Consider the following 22,320-nt stretch of genomic DNA (forward strand, 5'->3'; position numbering starts at 1 on the left):
GGGTCTCCTGTGAGCCACAAGACAATCTTAGCCTACTGAGCTAAAGTCTAGGTCAATTGTTTGGGGAGCTAACGCAATTATTTTTAGGACACATAACAATAGTATAGGAAGGCAGCTGATACTAGGCCTGTTACCAACTTCAACTTTCTACAGTGGGACAGAGGACAGCTGTAGGCCCAATACAGTAGTAATAATAATAATAATAATAATAATATGCCATTTAGCAGACGCTTTTATCCAAAGCGACTTACAGTCATGTCTGCATACATTTTTACGTATGGGTGGTCCCGGGGATCGAACCCACTACCCTGGCGTCACAAGCGCCATGCTCTACCAGCTGAGCTACAGAGGAGGCTGCAGAGACTGTGAATAAATGTGTGTTTTAACTATTAATGAAGTGTATTGTTTTTGGGGGGTAAATGGACAGTAAAGTATATATCGTATCGTACAGCTTCTGTGGCCCATCACTGTGGTAATATTTAGTCCTTATTTGACAGATCTCCACTGAGCACCAGAGGAAACAGGTGGAACAGCAGAGGCCTGTAGATTAGGAACTAGGCCTCAACTAGAGCGGTTCTGTACAACCCAACCCTACAGTACAACCCAGTACAACACCATCCAACCACTGCTATCAGCACCTACTGTAGGTAGGCATAATTAGAGAGTTTTACATACAGAAAGTCACAGAGACGAATATGACTGACTAGTCTGCCACCCTATTCCCTATATAGTGCACTACTTTAACCAGGGCCCTATGGCACCCTATTCCCTATATAGTGCACTACTTTAACCAGGGCCCTATGGTACCCTATTCCCTATATAGTGCACTACTTTTGACCAGGGCCCATAGGGCTCAATAGTGCTCTGTTTAAAACAAACATGCATCTGTGTCAGATATTCACATCATGGTTACAATCTGTGAAGCTGTCAAAACTACCCGGAGAGGACGTAGCCTGCAAGGGGATAGCAGGCTAACTGGTTTAGCAAAATGACTCAGTGATTCAACTCAAACACTGCAATGCAAAGCCAGCAACAACAACAAAGCAGCTTCATTGCTCACCCTTCATCAGCAAACACCCGACTAAATTAAAAAGGTAGGCCTAAAGTTTGCTGATATAACATTTGTGTAGACGGTTAACTTTAGGAGCTCCCACAACCAGCTGATAGCTAGGCTTAAACATTAGGAGCTCCCACAACCAGCTGATAGCTAGGCTTAAACATTAGCAGCTCCCACAACCAGCTGATAGCTAGGCTTAAACATTAGGAGCTCCCACAACCAGCTGATAGCTAGGCTTAAACATTAGGAGCTCCCACAACCACCTGATAGCTAGGCTTAAACATTAGGAGCTCCCACAACCAGCTGATAGCTAGGCTTAAACATTAGGAGCTCCCACAACCAGCTGATAGCTAGGCTTAAACATTAGGAGCTCCCACAACCACCTGATAGCTAGGCTTAAACATTAGGAGCTCCCACAACCACCTGATAGCTAGGCTTAACATTAGGAGCTCCCACAACCACCTGATAGCTAGGCTTAAACATTAGGAGCTCCCACAACCAGCTGATAGCTAGGCTTAAACATTAGGAGCTCCCACAACCAGCTGATAGCTAGGCTTAAACATTAGGAGCTCCCACAACCAGCTGATTAGCTAGGCTTAAACATTAGGAGCTCCCACAACCACCTGATAGCTAGGCTTAAACATTAGGAGCTCCCACAACCAGCTGATAGCTAGGCTTAAACATTAGGAGCTCCCACAACCACCTGATAGCTAGGCTTAAACATTAGGAGCTCCCACAACCAGCTGATAGCAGTAGGCACAACCAGCTGATAGCAGTAGGTGGAGGATGGGAGGTAGATTATGATGGAGATCGAACTTACTATTGAGCACAGTCGATGAGCTGGTACTCGTTGGATCTCTCGAAGCACGCCTTAACTCCCTCGTCATCCCACAGCTTCTTCGCATGATCAAAGAACTCCTGGACAGAGGGTAGAGAGAGGGGAGAAGGTTAGGAGATGACATCACAAACAATCAATCAATGACATTGTATTACTACAAGCTACAGGTGGTTATGAAGGGCAAACCTCACACACACGTTTAGTGACTACTAGCTGATTTAAAAACAGAGCCATGCAAACTTCACAACCTGTATGAAGCCCACCACTGTGTAATACAGTCTGTGTAGACAGTGACATGCATTGATTTATACCACCAGTGGCATTCAAAACGTTTTCAGCGGGGACCTCATTTTTTCCGCCAGAATTTCTGGTGAACCTATTTTTTCCGTCCGAAATTCGAGCGACTCCACCCCAAATCAAATGACACAACCTTCCAAAATCGGTAAATGTAGATTTTCACGTTAAGAAATAACCTTCAATTAATTACATTTTCATCTCTCCTAACAAAATTAAGAGAACCAAAAACTAAATTTACTCAATAAAACTATTTTTCAAATTCTTGCTGAATAACGTTTGTATATTGTCCCATAAAATAATCTGTAGTCTTAAATCTTGGTTCCTCCACTTTGAATACCACAGATGCATTCTCTTGAATCTTTCTTAAATCTATAGATACTCTAGCTACATTTGGAAAAATATTCTGTTCCATTTTATTCTGTGATATTACATCACGTTATTTACATCCATAAAATAGGTGGTGACCGCGATGAGGACTCAGGAAATAAGAGTCTGTCGTCTGCTAAATTAACAAAACAAGGCCACGTTTTAATATAACCAGTTGATATTACGGTTTCAATAAATTAAATCTTAAATGGCACATTTTATTGACTAAATATACACAGTACCATGTCTCCAACCCCAGCCTCTCCTCCAGTATCATGTCACCAACCCCAGCCTATCCTCCAGTATCATGTCTCCAACCCCAGCCTCTCCTACAGTATCATGTCTCCAACCCCAGCCTCCTACAGTATCATGTCTCCAACCCCAGCCTCTCCTACAGTATCATGTCTCCAACCCCAGCCTCTCCTACAGTATCATGTCTCCAACCCCAGTCTCTCCTCCAGTACCATGTCTCCAACCCCAGCCTCTACTACAGTATCATGTCTCCAACACCAGCCTCTCCTCCAGTATCATGTCTCCCACACCAGCCTCTCCTCCAGTATCATGTCTCCAACCCCAGCCTCTCCTCCAGTATCATGTCTCCAACCCCAGCCTCTCCTACAGTATCATGTCTCCAACCCCAGCCTCCTACAGTATCATGTCTCCAACCCCAGCCTCTCCTCCAGTATCATGTCTCCAACCCCAGCCTCTCCTCCAGTATCATGTCTCCAACCCCAGTCTCTCCTCCAGTATCATGTCTCCAACCCCAGCCTCCTACAGTATCATGTCTCCAACCCCAGCCTCTCCTCCAGTATCATGTCTCCAACCCCAGCCTCCTACAGTATCATGTCTCCAACCCCAGCCTCTCCTACAGTATCATGTCTCCAACCCCAGCCTCTCCTCCAGTATCATGTCTCCAACCCCAGCCTCTCCTACAGTATCATGTCTCCAACCCCAGCCTCTCCTCCAGTATCATGTCTCCAACCCCAGTCTCTCCTCCAGTATCATGTCTCCAACCCCAGCCTCTCCTCCAGTATCATGTCTCCAACCCCAGCCTCTCCTACAGTATCATGTCTCCAACCCCAGCCTCCTACAGTATCATGTCTCCAACCCCAGCCTCTCCTCCAGTATCATGTCTCCAACCCCAGCCTCTCCTCCAGTATTATGTCTCCAACCCCAGCCTATCCTCCAGTATCATGTCTCCAACCCCAGCCTCTCCTCCAGTATCATGTCTCCAACCCCAGCCTCTCCTCCAGTACCATGTCTCCAACCCCAGCCTCTCCTCCAGTATCATGTCTCCAACCCCAGCCTCTCCTACAGTATCATGTCTCCAACCCCAGCCTCTCCTCCAGTATCATGTCTCCAACCCCAGCCTCTCCTACAGTATCATGTCTCCAACCCCAGCCTCTCCTACAGTATCATGTCTCCAACCCCAGCCTCTCCTCCAGTATCATGTCTCCAACCCCAGCCTCTCCTACAGTATCATGTCTCCAACCCCAGCCTCTCCTCCAGTATCATGTCTCCAACCCCAGTCTCTCCTCCAGTATCATGTCTCCAACCCCAGCCTCTCCTCCAGTATCATGTCTCCAACCCCAGCCTCTCCTACAGTATCATGTCTCCAACCCCAGCCTCTCCTCCAGTATCATGTCTCCAACCCCAGCCTCTCCTACAGTATCATGTCTCCAACCCCAGCCTCTACTACAGTATCATGTCTCCAACCCCAGCCTCCTACAGTATCATGTCACCAACACCAGCCTCTCCTACAGTATCATGTCTCCAACCCCAGCCTCCTACAGTATCATGTCTCCAACCCCAGCCTCTCCTCCAGTATCATGTCTCCAACACCAGCCTCTCCTACAGTATCATGTCTCCAACCCCAGCCTCTCCTACAGTATCATGTCTCCAACCCCAGCCTCTCCTACAGTATCATGTCTCCAACCCCAGTCTCTACTACAGTATCATGTCTCCAACCCCAGCCTCTCCTACACCAACCCCAGCCTCTCCTCCAGTATCATGTCTCCAACCCCAGCCTCTCCTCCAGTATCATGTCTCCAACCACAGCCTATCCTCCAGTATCATGTCTCCAACCCCAGCCTCTCCTACAGTATCATGTCTCCAACCCCAGCCTCTACTACAGTATCATGTCTCCAACCCCAGTCTCTCCTACAGTATCATGTCTCCAACCCCAGTCTCTCCTACAGTATCATGTCTCCAACCCCAGCCTCTCCTCCAGTATCATGTCTCCAACCCCAGCCTCTACTACAGTATCATGTCTCCAACCCCAGCCTCTCCTCCAGTATCATGTCTCCAACCCCAGTCTCTCCTACAGTATCATGTCTCCAACCCCAGCCTCTACTACAGTATCATGTCTCCAACCCCAGCCTCTCCTACAGTATCATGTCTCCAACCCCAGTCTCTCCTACAGTATCATGTCTCCAACCCCAGCCTCTACTACAGTATCATGTCTCCAACCCCAGCCTCCTACAGTATCATGTCTCCAACCCCAGCCTCTCCTACAGTATCATGTCTCCAACCCCAGCCTCTCCTACAGTATCATGTCTCCAACCCCAGTCTCTCCTCCAGTATCATGTCTCCAACCCCAGCCTCTCCTACAGTATCATGTCTCCAACCCCAGCCTCTCCTACAGTATCATGTCTCCAACCCCAGCCTCCTACAGTATCATGTCTCCAACCCCAGCCTCTCCTACAGTATCATGTCTCCAACCCCAGCCTCTCCTACAGTATCATGTCTCCAACCCCAGTCTCTCCTCCAGTATCATGTCTCCAACCCCAGCCTCTCCTACAGTATCATGTCTCCAACCCCAGCCTCTCCTCCAGTATCATGTCTCCAACCCCAGCCTCTCCTACACCAACCCCAGCCTCTCCTCCAGTATCATGTCTCCAACCCCAGCCTCCTACAGTATCATGTCTCCAACCCCAGCCTCTCCTCCAGTATCATGTCTCCAACCCCAGCCTCTCCTACACCAACCCCAGCCTCTCCTCCAGTATCATGTCTCCAACCCCAGCCTCTCCTACACCAACCCCAGCCTCTCCTACAGTATCATGTCTCCAACCCCAGCCTCCTACAGTATCATGTCTCCAACCCCAGCCTCTCCTACAGTATCATGTCTCCAACCCCAGCCTCTCCTCCAGTATTATGTCTCCAACCCCAGCCTATCCTCCAGTATCATGTCTCCAACCCCAGCCTCTCCTACAGTATCATGTCTCCAACCCCAGCCTCTACTACAGTATCATGTCTCCAACCCCAGTCTCTCCTACAGTATCATGTCTCCAACCCCAGCCTCTACTACAGTATCATGTCTCCAACCCCAGCCTCTCCTCCAGTATCATGTCTCCAACCCCAGTCTCTACTACAGTATCATGTCTCCAACCACAGCCTCTACTACAGTATCATGTCTCCAACCCCAGCCTCTCCTACAGTATCATGTCTCCAACCCCAGCCTCTCCTACAGTATCATGTCTCCAACCCCAGCCTCTCCTACAGTATCATGTCTCCAACCCCAGCCTCTCCTACACCAACCCCAGCCTCTCCTCCAGTATCATGTCTCCAACCCCAGCCTCCTACAGTATCATGTCTCCAACCCCAGCCTCTCCTCCAGTATCATGTCTCCAACCCCAGCCTCTACTACAGTATCATGTCTCCAACCCCAGCCTCTCCTCCAGTATCATGTCTCCAACCCCAGCCTTTCCTACAGTATCATGTCTCCAACCCCAGCCTCCTACAGTATCATGTCACCAACACCAGCCTCTCCTACAGTATCATGTCTCCAACCCCAGCCTCTCCTCCAGTATCATGTCTCCAACCCCAGCCTCTCCTCCAGTATCATGTCTCCAACCCCAGCCTCCTACAGTATCATGTCACCAACACCAGCCTCTCCTACAGTATCATGTCTCCAACCCCAGCCTCCTACAGTACCATGTCTCCAACCCCAGCCTCTCCTACAGTATCATGTCTCCAACCCCAGCCTCTCCTACAGTATCATGTCTCCAACCCCAGCCTCTCCTCCAGTATCATGTCTCCAACCACAGCCTATCCTCCAGTATCATGTCTCCAACCCCAGCCTCTCCTACAGTATCATGTCTCCAACCCCAGCCTCTACTACAGTATCATGTCTCCAACCCCAGTCTCTCCTACAGTATCATGTCTCCAACCCCAGCCTCTACTACAGTATCATGTCTCCAACCCCAGCCTCTCCTCCAGTATCATGTCTCCAACCCCAGTCTCTCCTACAGTATCATGTCTTCAACCCCAGCCTCTACTACAGTATCATGTCTCCAACCCCAGCCTCTCCTACAGTATCATGTCTCCAACCCCAGCCTCTCCTACAGTATCATGTCTCCAACCCCAGCCTCTCCTACAGTATCATGTCTCCAACCCCAGCCTCTCCTACACCAACCCCAGCCTCTCCTCCAGTATCATGTCTCCAACCCCAGCCTCATACAGTATCATGTCTCCAACCCCAGCCTCTCCTCCAGTATCATGTCTCCAACCCCAGCCTCTCCTACACCAACCCCAGCCTCTCCTCCAGTATCATGTCTCCAACACCAGCCTCCTACAGTATCATGTCTACAACCCCAGCCTCTCCTACAGTATCATGTCTCCAACCCCAGCCTCTCCTCCAGTATCATGTCTCCAACCCCAGCCTCTACTACAGTATCATGTCTCCAACCCCAGCCTCTCCTACAGTATCATGTCTCCAACCCCAGTCTCTCCTCCAGTATCATGTCTCCAACCCCAGCCTCTCCTACAGTATCATGTCTCCAACCCCAGTCTCTCCTCCAGTATCATGTCTCCAACCCCAGCCTCTCCTACAGTATCATGTCTCCAACCCCAGCCTATCTTCCAGTATCATGTCTCCAACCACAGCCTCTACTACAGTATCATGTCTCCAACCCCAGCCTCTCCTACAGTATCATGTCTCCAACCCCAGCCTCTCCTCCAGTATCATGTCTCCAACCCCAGCCTATCTTCCAGTATCATGTCTCCAACCCCAGCCTCTCCTACAGTATCATGTCTCCAACCCCAGCCTCCTACAGTATCATGTCTCCAACCCCAGCCTCCTACAGTATCATGTCTCCAACCCCAGCCTCTCCTCCAGTATCATGTCTCCAACCCCAGCCTCTCCTACAGTATCATGTCTCCAACCCCAGCCTCTCCTACAGTATCATGTCTCCAACCCCAGCCTCTCCTACAGTATCATGTCTCCAACCCCAGCCTCTCCTACAGTATCATGTCTCCAACCCCAGCCTCCTACAGTATCATGTCTCCAACCCCAGCCTCTCCTCCAGTATCATGTCTCCAACTCCAGCCTCTCCTCCAGTACCATGTCTCCAACCCCAGCCTCCTACAGTATCATGTCTCCAACCCCAGCCTCTCCTCCAGTATCATGTCTCCAACCCCAGTCTCTCCTACAGTATCATGTCTCCAACCCCAGCCTCTCCTACAGTATCATGTCTCCAACCCCAGCCTCTCCTACACCAACCCCAGCCTCTCCTCCAGTATCATGTCTCCAACCCCAGTCTCTCCTACAGTATCATGTCTCCAACCCCAGCCTCTCCTACAGTATCATGTCTCCAACCCCAGCCTCTCCTACACCAACCCCAGCCTCTCCTACAGTATCATGTCTCCAACCCCAGCCTCTCCTACAGTATCATGTCTCCAACCCCAGCCTGTCCTACAGTATCATGTCTCCAACCCCAGCCTCCTACAGTATCATGTCTCCAACCCCAGTCTCTCCTACAGTATCATGCCTCAGTTGAAATGCAGAGAACACCTGGGTTTGGAGGGAGAGAGAGACAGAGACAGAGACAGAGAGAGAGAGAGAGACAGAGAGAGACAGAGAGAGAGAGAGAGAGAGAGAGAGAGACAGAGAGAGAGAGAGAGAGAGAGGTCTGCCTCCTGGGGCTCTTTCCACAGAGCCGTGTGACATCGGGCTGTTGAATAAATGTAGTGTTACTGCTGCTGTAGTGCCCTAAAGAGCTACTGATCACAGTAACCTAACCTTGATCACAGTAACCTAACCCTAACCCTGATCACAGTAACCTAACCCTAATCACAGTAACCTAACCCTAACCCTGATCACAGTAACCTAACCCTAATCACAGTAACCTAACCCTGACCACAGTAACCTAACCCTAACCCTGATCACAGTAACCTAACCCTAACCACAGTAACCTAACCCTAACCCTGATCACAGTAACCTAACCCTGACCACAGTAACCTAACCCTAACCCTGATCACAGTAACCTAACCCTAACCCTGATCACAGTAACCTAACCCTAATCACAGTAACCTAACCCTAACCCTGATCACAGTAACCTAACCCTAACCCTGATCACAGTAACCTAACCCTGACCACAGTAACCTAACCCTAACCCTGATCACAGTAACCTAACCCTGATCACAGTAACCTAACCCTGATCACAGTAACCTAACCCTGATCACAGTAACCTAACCCTGATCACAGTAACCTAACCCTAACCCTGATCACAGTAACCTAACCCCAATCACAGTAACCTAACCCTAATCACAGTAACCTAACCCTAACCCTGATCACAGTAACCTAACCCTGACCACAGTAACCTAACCCTAACCCTGATCACAGTAACCTAACCCTAACCCTGATCACAGTAACCTAACCCTAACCCTGATCACAGTAACCTAACCCTGATCACAGTAACCTAACCCTGACCACAGTAACCTAACCCTAATCACAGTAACCTAACCCTGATCACAGTAACCTAACCCTGATCACAGTAACCTAACCCTAACCCTGATCACAGTAACCTAACCCCAATCACAGTAACCTAACCCTGATCACAGTAACCTAACCCTAACCATAATCACAGTAACCTAACCCTAATCACAGTAACCTAACCCTAACCCTAATCACAGTAACCTAACCCTAACCCTAATCACAGTAACCTAACCCTAATCACAGTAACCTAACCCCAATCACAGTAACCTAACCCTAATCACAGTAACCTAACCCTAATCACAGTAACCTAACCATAATCACAGTAACCTAACCCTAACCCTAATCACAGTAACCTAACCCTAACCCTAATCACAGTAACCTAACCCTAACCCTAATCACAGTAACCTAACCCCAATCACAGTAACCTAACCCTAATCACAGTAACCTAACCCTAATCACAGTAACCTAACCCTAATCACAGTAACCTAACCCTAATCACAGTAACCTAACCCTGATCACAGTAACCTAACCCTGATCACAGTAACCTAACCCTAACCCTAATCACAGTAACCTAACCCTAACCCTGATCACAGTAACCTAACCCCGATTACAGTAACCTAACCCTAATCACAGTAACCTAACCCTGATCACAGTAACCTAACCCTGATCACAGTAACCTAACCCTGATCACAGTAACCTAACCCTGATCACAGTAACCTAACCCTGATCACAGTAACCTAACCCTGATCACAGTAACCTAACCCTGATCACAGTAACCTAACCCTGATCACAGTAACCTAACCCTAATCACAGTAACCTAACCCTAATCACAGTATCCTAACCCTAATCACAGTATCCTAACCCTAATCACAGTATCCTAACCCTAATCACAGTATCCTAACCCTAACCCTAATCACAGTAGTCCTCTGTAGCTCAACTGGTAGAGCACGGCGCTTGAAACGCCAAGGTAGTGGGTTCGAGCCCCGGGACCACCCATACACAAAAATGTATGCATGCATGACTGTAAGTCGCTTTGGATAAAAGCGTCTGCTAAATGGCATATTATTATTATTATTATTATTATTATAACCTAACCCTAACCCTGATCACAGTAACCTAACCCTAATCACAGTATCCTAACCCTAACCCCGATCACAGTAACCTAACCCTGATCACAGTAACCTAACCCTAATCACAGTAACCTAACCCTAATCACAGTATCCTAACCCTAACCCTAATCACAGTAACCTAACCCTAATCACAGTATCCTAACCCTAATCACAGTATCCTAACCCTAATCACAGTAACCTAACCCTAACCCTGATCACAGTAACCTAACCCTAATCACAGTATCCTAACCCTAACCCTGATCACAGTAACCTAACCCTAACCCTGATCACAGTAACCTAACCCTAATCACAGTAACCTAACCCTAATCACAGTACCCTAACCCTGATCACAGTAACCTAACCATAATCACAGTAACCTAACCCTAACCATAATCACAGTAACCTAACCCTAATCACAGTAACCTAACCCTAACCCTAATCACAGTAACCTAACCCCAATCACAGTAACCTAACCCTAATCACAGTAACCTTACCCTAATCACAGTAACCTAACCCTGATCACAGTAACCTAACCCTGATCACAGTAACCTAACCCTGATCACAGTAACCTAACCCTAACCCTGATCACAGTATCCTAACCCTAAACCTGATCACAGTAGCCTAACCCTAACCCTGATCACAGTAACCTAACCCTAACCCTGATCACAGTAACCTAACCCTGATCACAGTAACCTAACCCTAATCACAGTAACCTAACCCTAATCACAGTTCACTAGTCATAAAACATCTGACTTTAAACCAAGCCTTAACCTCAACCACACTGCTAACCCTAATACCTAACCTTAACCTCAACCACACTGCTAACCCTAATACCTAACCCTAATACCTAACCCTAACCCTAACCATAATACATAACCCTAGTCTCTCCTACAGTATCATGCCTCAGTTGAAATGCAGAGAACACCTGGGTTTGGAGAGAGAGAGAGAGAGAGAGAGAGAGAGAGAAAGAGAGAAAGATACTAACCCTAACCCTAATACCTAACCCTAACACCTAACACCTAACCCTAATACCTAACCCTAACACCTAACCCCTAACCCTAACTCCTAACCCTAACACTAATACCTAACACTAATACCTAACCCAAATACCTAACCCTAACACCTAACACCTAACGCTAACACCTAACCCTAACACCTAACACCTAACACCTAACGCTAATCCTTAACACTAATACCTAACGCTAAAACCTAACGCTAATACCTAACCCTAATCCTTAACACTAATACCTAACGCTAAAACCTAACGCTAATACCTAACCCTAATCCTTAACACTAATACCTAACCCTAATACCTAACCCTAATACCTAACCCTAACACCTAACCCTAACACCTAACCCTAACACCTAACCCTAACACCTAACCCTAACCTTAAATTAAGCCCAAAAAGCTCATTTTTGTTTTCATACATTTTTACATTATATCCAATATGTCTTTGCAGCTGGTCCATCTACCGCTCAGTTCTGCCTCCAGGACAAGACTCATCACAATAAACATCAACCTGCAGTTTGGGTGACCTCCCATTGGAGAAAACATAGGCCAGGGGCTCTCTAACTGTTTGGGGCCATGGACCTAATTTGTGTTCACAAATTCATCAGGGACCCCCTCATAATCAGAACACAACTCCAGTTGATATAAAAATACAGGGCCTAAAATGAAGACCTGCTAAATGCGGGTAGATATTGGCACTGGCGGGTAAAATGTCTATTTCACCAGCCACTCTGGCGGGTGGTCAGGGCTCTACAGTGCTAGCAATTCACTCCCGAGTGGCGCAGTGGTCTAAGGCACTGCATCGCAGTGCTAGCTGTGCCACTAGAGATCCTGGTTCGTATCCAGGCTCTGTCGTAGCCGGCCGCGACCGGGAGACCCATGGGGCGGCGCACAATTGGCCCAGCGTCGTCCAGGGTATGGGAGGGAATGGCTGGCAGGGATGTAGCTCAGTTGGTAGAGCATGGCGTTTGCAACGCCAGGGTTGTGGGTTCGTTTCCCACGGGGAGCCCGTATGATTTTTTTTTTTTAAACAAATAATGTATGCACTCACTAACTGTAAGTCGCTCTGGATAAGAGCGTCTGCTAAATGACTAAAATGTAAATGTAAATACAAATAGTCAAGTATGTTCACATTCATAGTAATGATAATTACTATAAATGTTAATTTAAGCTGCTGTTTTCAAAGTATTTCTGCCGTTTCGTTTCATAGCTGGTCAATTAAAAATCGCACAACGTCAAAGAACCACGAATCCTGTGTAGCCTATTTCACCTCACGCTGCAACACTGCCTGGCGGGAAGAGCGGAGTTAAAACATTTGTTTTTAGAAGCGCTGCTCGCAGGCATAAAAGTTGGCCTAATTTACATGAAACAAAAGTCTACTGAAGTGAGACTTTGTCCTCGTGTTTCTTGGCTATTTACATTGTTTTGTTCACAAGCTAAGCTGTTTTACTGTGTTTGAGTTTCAACTGCCAGGGAAGAGAAGACCACGCCTCTACTAGTCAGACTCAAATCTCACAGGCACAAACATGACTACAGTCGCGTTACCACGGTAACCTCCCGCCTTTAAAGGGGCAGGTGAAAATGTTTGTCTCATCTGTGATATTTTGGTTAAAAGACTGAAATTAAACAATACACCACATTCGTTGCTTCTTACTAGTAACACATGTATTGTTTCAGAAACATTACAAAGCATGCTCATCAATTTGTGTGTTTTGTTTGTGTCATTTTAGCGGCAGTAAAATATTTTGGCTTGTAGATTTTTAAATGGCGGACCAAAAAGTTAATGTTATGCCCTGCAAAAATAGCATACAATGAGTTTCACTATGACTTTGGCAGTGCTTGGCTGGACGAACCAATCCTCGGGCCCTGGGAATGAACATTTAAAAGGGCCGCCTCTTGGCATCAGAGAGAACATGTTTTCAAGCTAATATCCTGCAATTCTACACATTTTGCCATGAGGCAGAGAGAAAACTTTGCAGTTATAAAGCTTAAATTAGTGCATATACACTACCAGTCAAAAGTTTTAGAACACCTACTTATTCAAGGGTTTTTCTTTATTTTGATATTGTAGAATAATAGTGAAGACATCAAAACTATGAAATAACACATGGAATCATGTAGTAACCAAAAAAGTGTTAAACAAATCAAAATATATTTGAGATTTGAGATTCTTCAAATATCCACCCTTTACCTTGATGACAGCTTTGCACACTCTTGGCATTCTCTCAACCAGCTTCATGAGGTAGTCATCTGGAATGCATTTCAATCAACAGGTGTGTCTTCTTAAAAGTTAATTTGTGGAATTTATTTCCTTCTTAATGCATTTGAGCTAATCAGTTGTGTTGTGACAAAGTAGGGGGGGGGGGGGGGGGGTATGCAGAAGATAGCCCTATTTGGTACAAGACTAAGTCCATATTATGGCAAGAACAGCTGAAATAAGCAAAGAGAAACGACAGTCCATCATTACTTTAAAGACATGAAGGTCAGTCAATCCGGAAAATTTCAAGAACTTTTCAAGTTTCTTCAAGTGCAGTCGCAAAAACCATCAAGCACTATTATGAAACTGGCTCTCATGAGGACCGCCACAGGAATGGAAGACCCAGAGTTACCAGCCACAGAAATTGCAGAAAGATAGAAAATTAATACTTTAAAAATAAATGCCTGCAGTCAACTTGTGCACTAGGTAATAGATAAAGCAAATCGCGTTCATCATTTTGCCCGTTAAGATACATTTTTATTATTAAAGCTTTTTCCATTATGAAGCTTACCGGTACTAGTTTCCCAAAACAGCAGTTTGAGCCAGTCACGTGTGTTTGTTTACAAAAAAGCACAACGAGTAAAATGGAAGCTTTGTGAGGTGAGTAATCTCTGCAGCGCAACTTAAGTCAGGTGATCAAGTTACACTTGTATGAAACTCACTAATGTTTGCTATATATAATAATTATAACTATTATGTTAACTATCTAAGATGTGCCAAATAAATTCTGTCCAGCTAGGTTTTGCTAACTTGCTAATGTTAGCTAAGTGGCTAATGTTAGCTTGCAAGATCAAGCTTCTTGGTAAAAGCAGCAGCGACAATCCCCTCCTGATTAAGATCCCTGCTATCTAATATTTGTTTTCTGCGTGCTGCAAACTGCGTTTTGAAATACTTTCATAACTTTGAGCTTGGTCGTCTGTCCTAGTAGTAAATGTTCGCATGCACTCGTTAGCATTTACCTAGCATCCGCTATGAGAATTCCTTAGTATTTGTTAGCATTCTGGTAAGTGACGCTTTTTGGGCTTTTTTGACATTTGAAAAAATAAAGAGCGACACTTGTGTGCACTACCGGTAATACTGTGTATCCCGGGATGGCACAGGAACGGTATGAAGGTATGGAAATCTGGATACCGCCCAACCCTTATAAGTACGTAGTACTAGTGTTAATACAAAAGTATTTGATCCACTGCTGATTTTGTACGTTTGCCCACTGACAAAGAAATGATCAGTCTATAATTTTAATGGTAGGTTTATTTGAACAGTGAGAGACAGAATAACAACAAAAAAATCCAGAAAAACGCATGTTATGAATTGATTTGCATTTTAAAATTAGGGAAATAAGTATTTGACCCCCTCGCAATCAGAAAGATTTCTGGCTCCCAGGTGTCTTTTATACAGGTAACGAGCTGAGATTAGGAGCACACTCTTAAAGGGAGTGCTCCTAATATCAGCTTGTTACCTGTATTAAAGACACCTGTCCACAGAAGCAATCAATCAGATTCCAAACTCTCCACCATGGCCAAGACCAAAGAGTTCTCCAAGGATGTCAAGGACAAGATTGTAGACCTACACAAGGCTGGAATGGGCTACAAGACCATCGCCAAGCAGCTTGGTGAGAAGGTGACAACAGTTGGTGCGATTATTCGCAAATGGAAGAAACACAAAATAACTGTCAATCTCCCTCAGCCTGGGGCTCCATGCAAGATCTCACCTCGTGGAGTTGCAATGATCATGAGAACGGTGAGGAATCAGCCCAGAACTACACGGGAGGATCTTGTCAATGATCTCAAGGCAGCTGGGACCATAGTCACCAAGAAAACAATTGGTAACACACTACGCCGTGAAGGACTGAAATCCTGCAGCGCCCGCAAGGTCCCCCTGCTCAAGAAAGCACATATACATGCCTGTCTGAAGTTTGCCAATGAACATCTGAATGATTCAGAGGAGAACTGGGTGAAAGTGTTGTGGTCAGATGAGACCAAAATCGAGCTCTTTGGCATCAACTCAACTCGCCGTGTTTGGAGGTGGAGGAATGCTGCCTATGACCCCAAGAACACCATCCCCACCGTCAACCATGGAGATGGAAACATTATGCTTTGGGGGTGTTTTTCTGCTAAGGGGACAGGACAACTTCACTGCATCAAAGGGATGATGGACGGGGCCATGTACCGTCAAATCTTGGGTGAGAACCTCCTTCCCTCAGCCAGGGCATTGAAAATGGGTCGTGGATGGGTATTCCAGCATGACAATGACCCAAAACACACGGCCAAGGCAACAAAGGAGTGGCTCAAGAAGAAGCACATTAAGGTCCTGGAGTGGCCTAGCCAGTCTCCAGACCTTAATCCCATAGAAAATATGTGGAGGGAGCTGAAGGTTCGAGTTGCCAAACGTCAGGCACGAAACCTTAATGACTTGGAGAAGACCTTGGAGAAGACCTGCAAAGAGGAGTGGGACAAAATCCCTCCTGAGATGTGTGCAAACCTGGTGGCCAACTACAAGAAACGTCTGATCTCTGTGATTGCCAACAAGGGTTTTGCCACCAAGTACTAAGTCATGTTTTGCAGAGGGGTCAAATACTTATTTCCCTCATTAAAATGCAAATCAATTTATAACATTTTTGACATGCGTTTTTCTGGATGTTTTTGTTGTTATTCTGTCTCTCACTGTTCAAATAAACCTACCATTAAAATTATAGACTGATCATGTCTTTGTCAGTGGGCAAACGTACAAAATCAGCAGAGGATCAAATACTTTTTTCCCCTCACTGTATGAACTTAATCATTAGGCCTATTTTATAGTTATAAGAAGCTTATCGACTGTCATTAATTTATAGACAGTTTATGAATCAGTTAAACAGCTATAGCACTGTCAAACCAGGATCTCGGGTTTGATCATTTGAATTAGCTCCAGCTGAGTTTGACGAATGCTAGGCTAGCTAATGTCCATAGCTACCATGTTGAGGACAGCATAGAGGGAGGCTAATGTCCATAGCTACCATGTTGAGGACAGCATAGAGGGAGGCTAATGTCCATAGCTACCATGTTGAGGACAGCATTTGTTTACATTTTGCCATACAGTATGTACAGTGCCTTCAGAAAGTATTCACACCCCTTGACCTTTTTAAACATTTTGTTGTGTTACAGCCTGAATTTAAAATTAATTAAATTGAGATGTTTTTGTCACTGGCCTACACACATTACCCCATAATGTCAAAGTGGAATTATGTTTTTCAAAATGTGTACAAATTAATTAAAAATGAAAAGCTGAAATGTCTTGAGTCAATAAGAATTCAACCCCTTTGTTATGGCAAGATTAAATAAGTTCAGGAGTAAAACATTGCTTAACAAGTCACATAATAAGTTGCATGGACTCACTGTGAAATAGGTTTAAGATGATTTTTGAATGACTACCTCAACTAGCCTCCTGTAGCTCAGTTGGTAGAGCATGGCGCTTGCAACGCCAGGGTTGTGGGTTCGATTCCCACGGGTGGCCAGTATGAAAAATGTATGCACTCACTAACTGTTAAGTCGCTCTGGATAAGAGCGTCGGCTAAATGACTAAAATGTAAACTCTGTACCCCTCTATTGTAGTTTTTGGGGGGGAGGGGGATAAAAATAAACTAAATGGAGCTAAGCACAGGCAAAATCCTAGAAGAAAACCTGGTTCAGTCCGCTTCCCATCAGACACTGGGAGATGAAGTCACCTTTCAGCAGGACAATAACCTGAAACACACAAGGCCAAATCTAGTTGCTTCCAAAGAAGACAGTGAACGTTCCTGAGCGGTCGAGTTATAGTTTTGACTTAAATCCACTTGAAAGTATATGGCAAGACCTGAAAAGGGTTGTCTAGCAATGATCAACAAACCAACTTGACAGAGCTTGAAGAATTTTGAAAAGAATAAAATGGGCAAATGTTGCACAATCCAGGTGTGGAAAGCTCTTAGAGACTTACCCAGAAAGGTGATTCTAACAATTACATTTTACAATTTAGTCATTTAGCAGACGCTCTTATCCAGAGCGACTTAACAGTTAGTGAGTGCATACATTTTTCATACTTATAATCTGGGGTTGAATATTTATCTAATCAATAATTATTTTTTATTTATTTTTTAAATACAACTGTTAGAATTCATTTCCACTTTGACATGAGTATTTTTTGTTGATCGTTGACAAAAAAAAAAAAGACAATTAAATCAATTTTAATCCCACTTCGTAAACACAACATGTGGAAAAAGCCAAGGGGTGTAAATACTTTCTCCAGGCCTAAATAAAAAGCTCATATGGGAAAGGAACTACATAGACGGCTGTTTTATAACATGTCCCAAATCTGATTTGGAGATGACTTAAAATATTAAAGGAAGTTGGCCGTAAAAATGGTAAAGTGACAGCATACTCACACCATGGCCAAGACTAAACGTGATTCTGGATGAAACCAAAAATAATCCGCTGAGCTCTGGGAGAGGAGCAGGGGGCCGAAGTGTGTGACCAGTTTGGGTGTGGCACAGAGAAAGTAGCCAAACCGACTCGCGCTAGCTAGACAAACTTGCTGCTGCCATTGATTATATGGCTCAGCCCTAATTGATGTGCTCTCTGTCACCAGGAGCCGCATGGTCAACGGTCCAGGAGCTGTATGGTCAACGGTTCAGGAGCTGCATGGTCAACGGTTCAGGAGCTGCATGGTCAACGGTTCAGGAGCTGCATGGTCAACGGTTCAGGAGCTGCATGGTCAACGGTCCAGGAGCTGCATGGTCAACGGTCCAGGAGCCGTATGGTCAACGGTCCAGGAGCTGCATGGTCAACGGTCCTGGAGCCGCATGGTCAACGGTCCTGGAGCCGCATGGTCAACGGTCCAGGAGCTGCATGGTCAACGGTCCAGGAGCTGCATGGTCAACGGTCCAGGAGCTGCATGGTCAACGGTTCAGGATCACAAGGAAAGCACGAAGGACAATGCCCCTCTGACGTTTATCTCTGTTACAGTATCCAGAGGAATGACTATTGTGACAGAATAATAGTATAGTATCCATGTCTGGTATCTATCTGAAACATGTCCCCTAAAGAGGACTCTGAAGCTATTTATATATGGATGTAGTCTCTCTGTGGTTCCTTCTGTCTGTACAGGGTGAACACTAAATTACTCTATTCAAAAGAAAGGGTTTTTTATTGTCATCTCTGGAATTATGTCTTATTTATAATGGTCTCGTCCTCCACACAAGCCTTTAGATGCTGTGACACCCTGTGGAGATTGGACCTTGGTGGTCAGTTAACTGGAAACTTGGTATCATTTGATTGGTCAATGGTCGTTGGTTTTGGGTTGAGGTTTCTCCTTCTTCTGGCAGTGTGCATACCAGTATTAGGTGCATTAACGCCACTGACTGGAGTGTGATGAGACTACGGAGGTGTTCTAGATTGTGCACTCTAGTCTACATGAATGGAGGAAGGAAAGTATAGCTATGTGGATTACCGTTTGTTTTCAGTAAAATTGGAGATTGTGAAACTTATTTCACAGGGATGGGATCATTCTTCTGAGCGTTTTCCTTTGACGTTCATAAAGTTTGACAGTGAAGGACGACGTGATCTGTAGATTCTGCTGCTGGACAGTTCGGACATTAACCTGTGTTTTCCTATCTTTAGGAGATAGTGATTGAGGCCGTTGTGTCCTATTTTTCAGACGGGTGATTATGGTTTCTGATTGTCTTGAAAGTCCTTCGTGGTTATTGCTGATTGAAACCAGTGGGTGGTGTATATACACGTCTTCCTGTTACCCCTTTCTGTCCTTTTGCCATTTGTCTGTGATTTTGATGAATTACTATTTCAAATGTTTACAAATCGGAGCTATGGCGTTACCGTTGTCATGTAGGGTTCCTTCATCTGCCATCTGGTTCCCAGGCAACCCCACGTCAGACGGGACCCAACCGAGGCACCCCCCCACGTGAGATTACACCTTCAGATGTTATAAATGGAACGGAGGTCTGTTGTTCCGTCTCTTATCTCGTCCGTGGAGGAAGGCTTCAAGGCTTCTGGCCTAGTAAGCGTCTCGTTGTTAACGCTTTGTCTCCCAAGTTTACCTCAGGATCTATATGCCTAGAAGGATGCTTGTTAATGCTTTGTAACTAACGCTTTATGCCTTGTATATGAATCCATTCATTTTACAAAGTTATTCAATAATACTTTCTTTGATATTCGCTCCTCATGACCATCCCTTGATCTTAGTCAGCTAAATGCATAATACTCGATAGCACATGGTTTAACTGTAGTCTCTTGCATATTGCTATTTATCTTATAGAGCCAGATAAACGTTTTAAAATGGGCTGATTGCTTAGTCTTATTAGGGGTTGCATGTGACGTATACGGTGCATTCAGAAAGTATTCGGAGCCCTTCCCCTTTATCCAGTGTTACCTCACAGCCTCATTCTGAAATGGATTTTAAAAAACATTACACACAACACCCCATAATGACAAAGCGAAAACAGGTGAATAATGCTTTGTAAATTCATAAAAAATAAAAAACAGAAATACCTTATTTCCATAAGTATTCAGACCCTTTGCTATGAGACTCGAAATTGAGCTCAGGTGCATCCTGTTTCCATTGATCATCCTTGATGTTTCTACAACTTGATTGGAGTCCACCTGTGGTAAATTCAATTGATTGGACATGATTTGGAAAGGCACACACATCTATATAAGGTCCCACAGTTGACAGTGCATGTCAGAGCAAAAACCAAGCCATGAGGTCAAAGGAATTGTCCGTAGAGCTCCGAGACAGGATTGTGTCGAGGCACAGATCTGGGGAAGGGTACCAAAAAAATATCTGCAGCATTGAAGTTCCCCAAGAACACAGTGGCTTCCATCATTCTTAAATGGAAGAAGTTTGGAACCACCAAGACTCTTCCTAGAGCTGGCCGCCCGGCCAAACTGAGCAATCGGGGGAGAAGGGCTTTGTTCAGGGAGGTGACCAAGAGCCCGATGGTCACTCTGACAGAGCTCCAGAGTTCCTCTGTAGAGATGGGAGAACCTTCCAGAAGGACAACCATCTCTGCAGCACTTCACCAATCAGGCCTTTATGGTAGAGTGGCCAGATGGAAGCCACTCCTGAGAAAAAGGCACATGACAGCACGCCTGGAGCTTGCAAAAAGGCACGTGAAAAACTCAGAGCATAAGGCAAAAGATTATGTGGTCTGATGAGACAGAATTGTACAGTACCAGTCAAAAGTTTGGACACCTACTAATTCCAGGGTTTTTCTTTATTTTTACTATTTTCTACATTGTAGAATAATAGTGAAGACATCAAAACTATGAAACAACACATTTGGAATCATGTAGTAACCAAAAAAGTGTTAAACAAATCAAAATATATTGTCATCATGCTATGGGGATGCTTTTCAGCGGCAGGGACTGGGACACTGGTAAGGATAGAGGGAACAATGAACGGAGCCAAATACAGGTAAATCCTTGATGAGAACCTGCTTCAGAGTGCAAACAACCTTAGACCGGGGCGAAGATTTACGTTCCAACAGGACAATGACCCCAAGCGTACAGCCAAAGCAACGCTGGAATGGCTTCAGAACCAGAATGTGAAAGTCCTTGAGTGGCCCAGCCAAAGCCCAGACTTAAATCTAATTGAAAATCTGTGGAAAGACTTGAAGACAGATGGGGAGTGGCGGTGTATAGCTAACTTAACAGAGCTTGAGAAAATCTCTAAGATCCCCAAATCCAGATGTGCAAAGCTGATACAGGCATCCCCAAGACGACTCACAGCTGATACAGGCATCCCCAAGACGACTCACAGCTGATACAGGCATCCCCAAGACGACTCACAGCTGATACAGGCATCCCCAAGACGACTCACAGCTGATACAGGCATCCCCAAGACGACTCACAGCTGATACAGGCATACCCAAGACGACCCACAGCTGATACAGACATACCCAAGACGACCCACAGCTGATACAGGCATACCCAAGACGACTCACAGCTGATACAGGCATCCCCAAGACGACTCACAGCTGATACAGGCATCCCCAAGACGACTCACAGCTGATACAGGCATCCCCAAGACGACTCACAGCTGATACAGGCATCCCCAAGACGACTCACAGCTGATACAGGCATCCCCAAGACGACTCACAGCTGATACAGGCATCCCCAAGACGACTCACAGCTGATACAGGCATCCCCAAGACGACTCACAGCTGATACAGGCATCCCCAAGACGACTCACAGCTGATACAGGCATCCCCAAGACGACTCACAGCTGATACAGGCATCCCCAAGACGACTCACAGCTGATACAGGCATACCCAAGACGACCCACAGCTGATACAGGCATACCCAAGACGACTCACAGCTGATACAGGCATCCCCAAGACGACTCACAGCTGATACAGGCATACCCAAGACGACCCACAGCTGATACAGACATACCCAAGACGACCCACAGCTGATACAGGCATACCCAAGACGACTCACAGCTGATACAGGCATACCCAAGACGACCCACAGCTGATACAGACATACCCAAGACGACCCACAGCTGATACAGGCATCCCCAAGACGACTCAAATCTGTAAATCGCCGCCGAAGGTGCTTCTACAAAGTATTGACTCAGGGGTGTGAATCCTTATGTAAATGAGATATTTCTGTATTTTTCATTTTCAATAACTTTGCTAAAGTTTC

General features: G+C 45.6%; 1 protein-coding gene across 1 annotated transcript in view; it reads right to left on the reverse strand.

Annotated features, from left to right (window-relative positions):
* Window positions 1-1,876: 1,876 nt before the first annotated feature.
* LOC311146829 (guanine nucleotide-binding protein G(s) subunit alpha isoforms XLas-like) overlaps window positions 1,877-22,320 on the reverse strand; it is a gene marked incomplete at its 3' end in the record, with an annotated part of 53,687 nt that continues 33,243 nt past the window's right edge. The window contains exon 5 of the mRNA XM_084183425.1: window positions 1,877-1,975. Coding sequence (XP_084039551.1) covers window positions 1,877-1,975 — 99 coding nt within the window. The remainder of the gene's footprint in view (window positions 1,976-22,320) is intronic.

This window comes from Coregonus lavaretus (assembly GCF_964263955.1).
Source record: "Coregonus lavaretus genome assembly, chromosome: 19".
NCBI classification, from domain to species: domain Eukaryota; kingdom Metazoa; phylum Chordata; class Actinopteri; order Salmoniformes; family Salmonidae; genus Coregonus; species Coregonus lavaretus.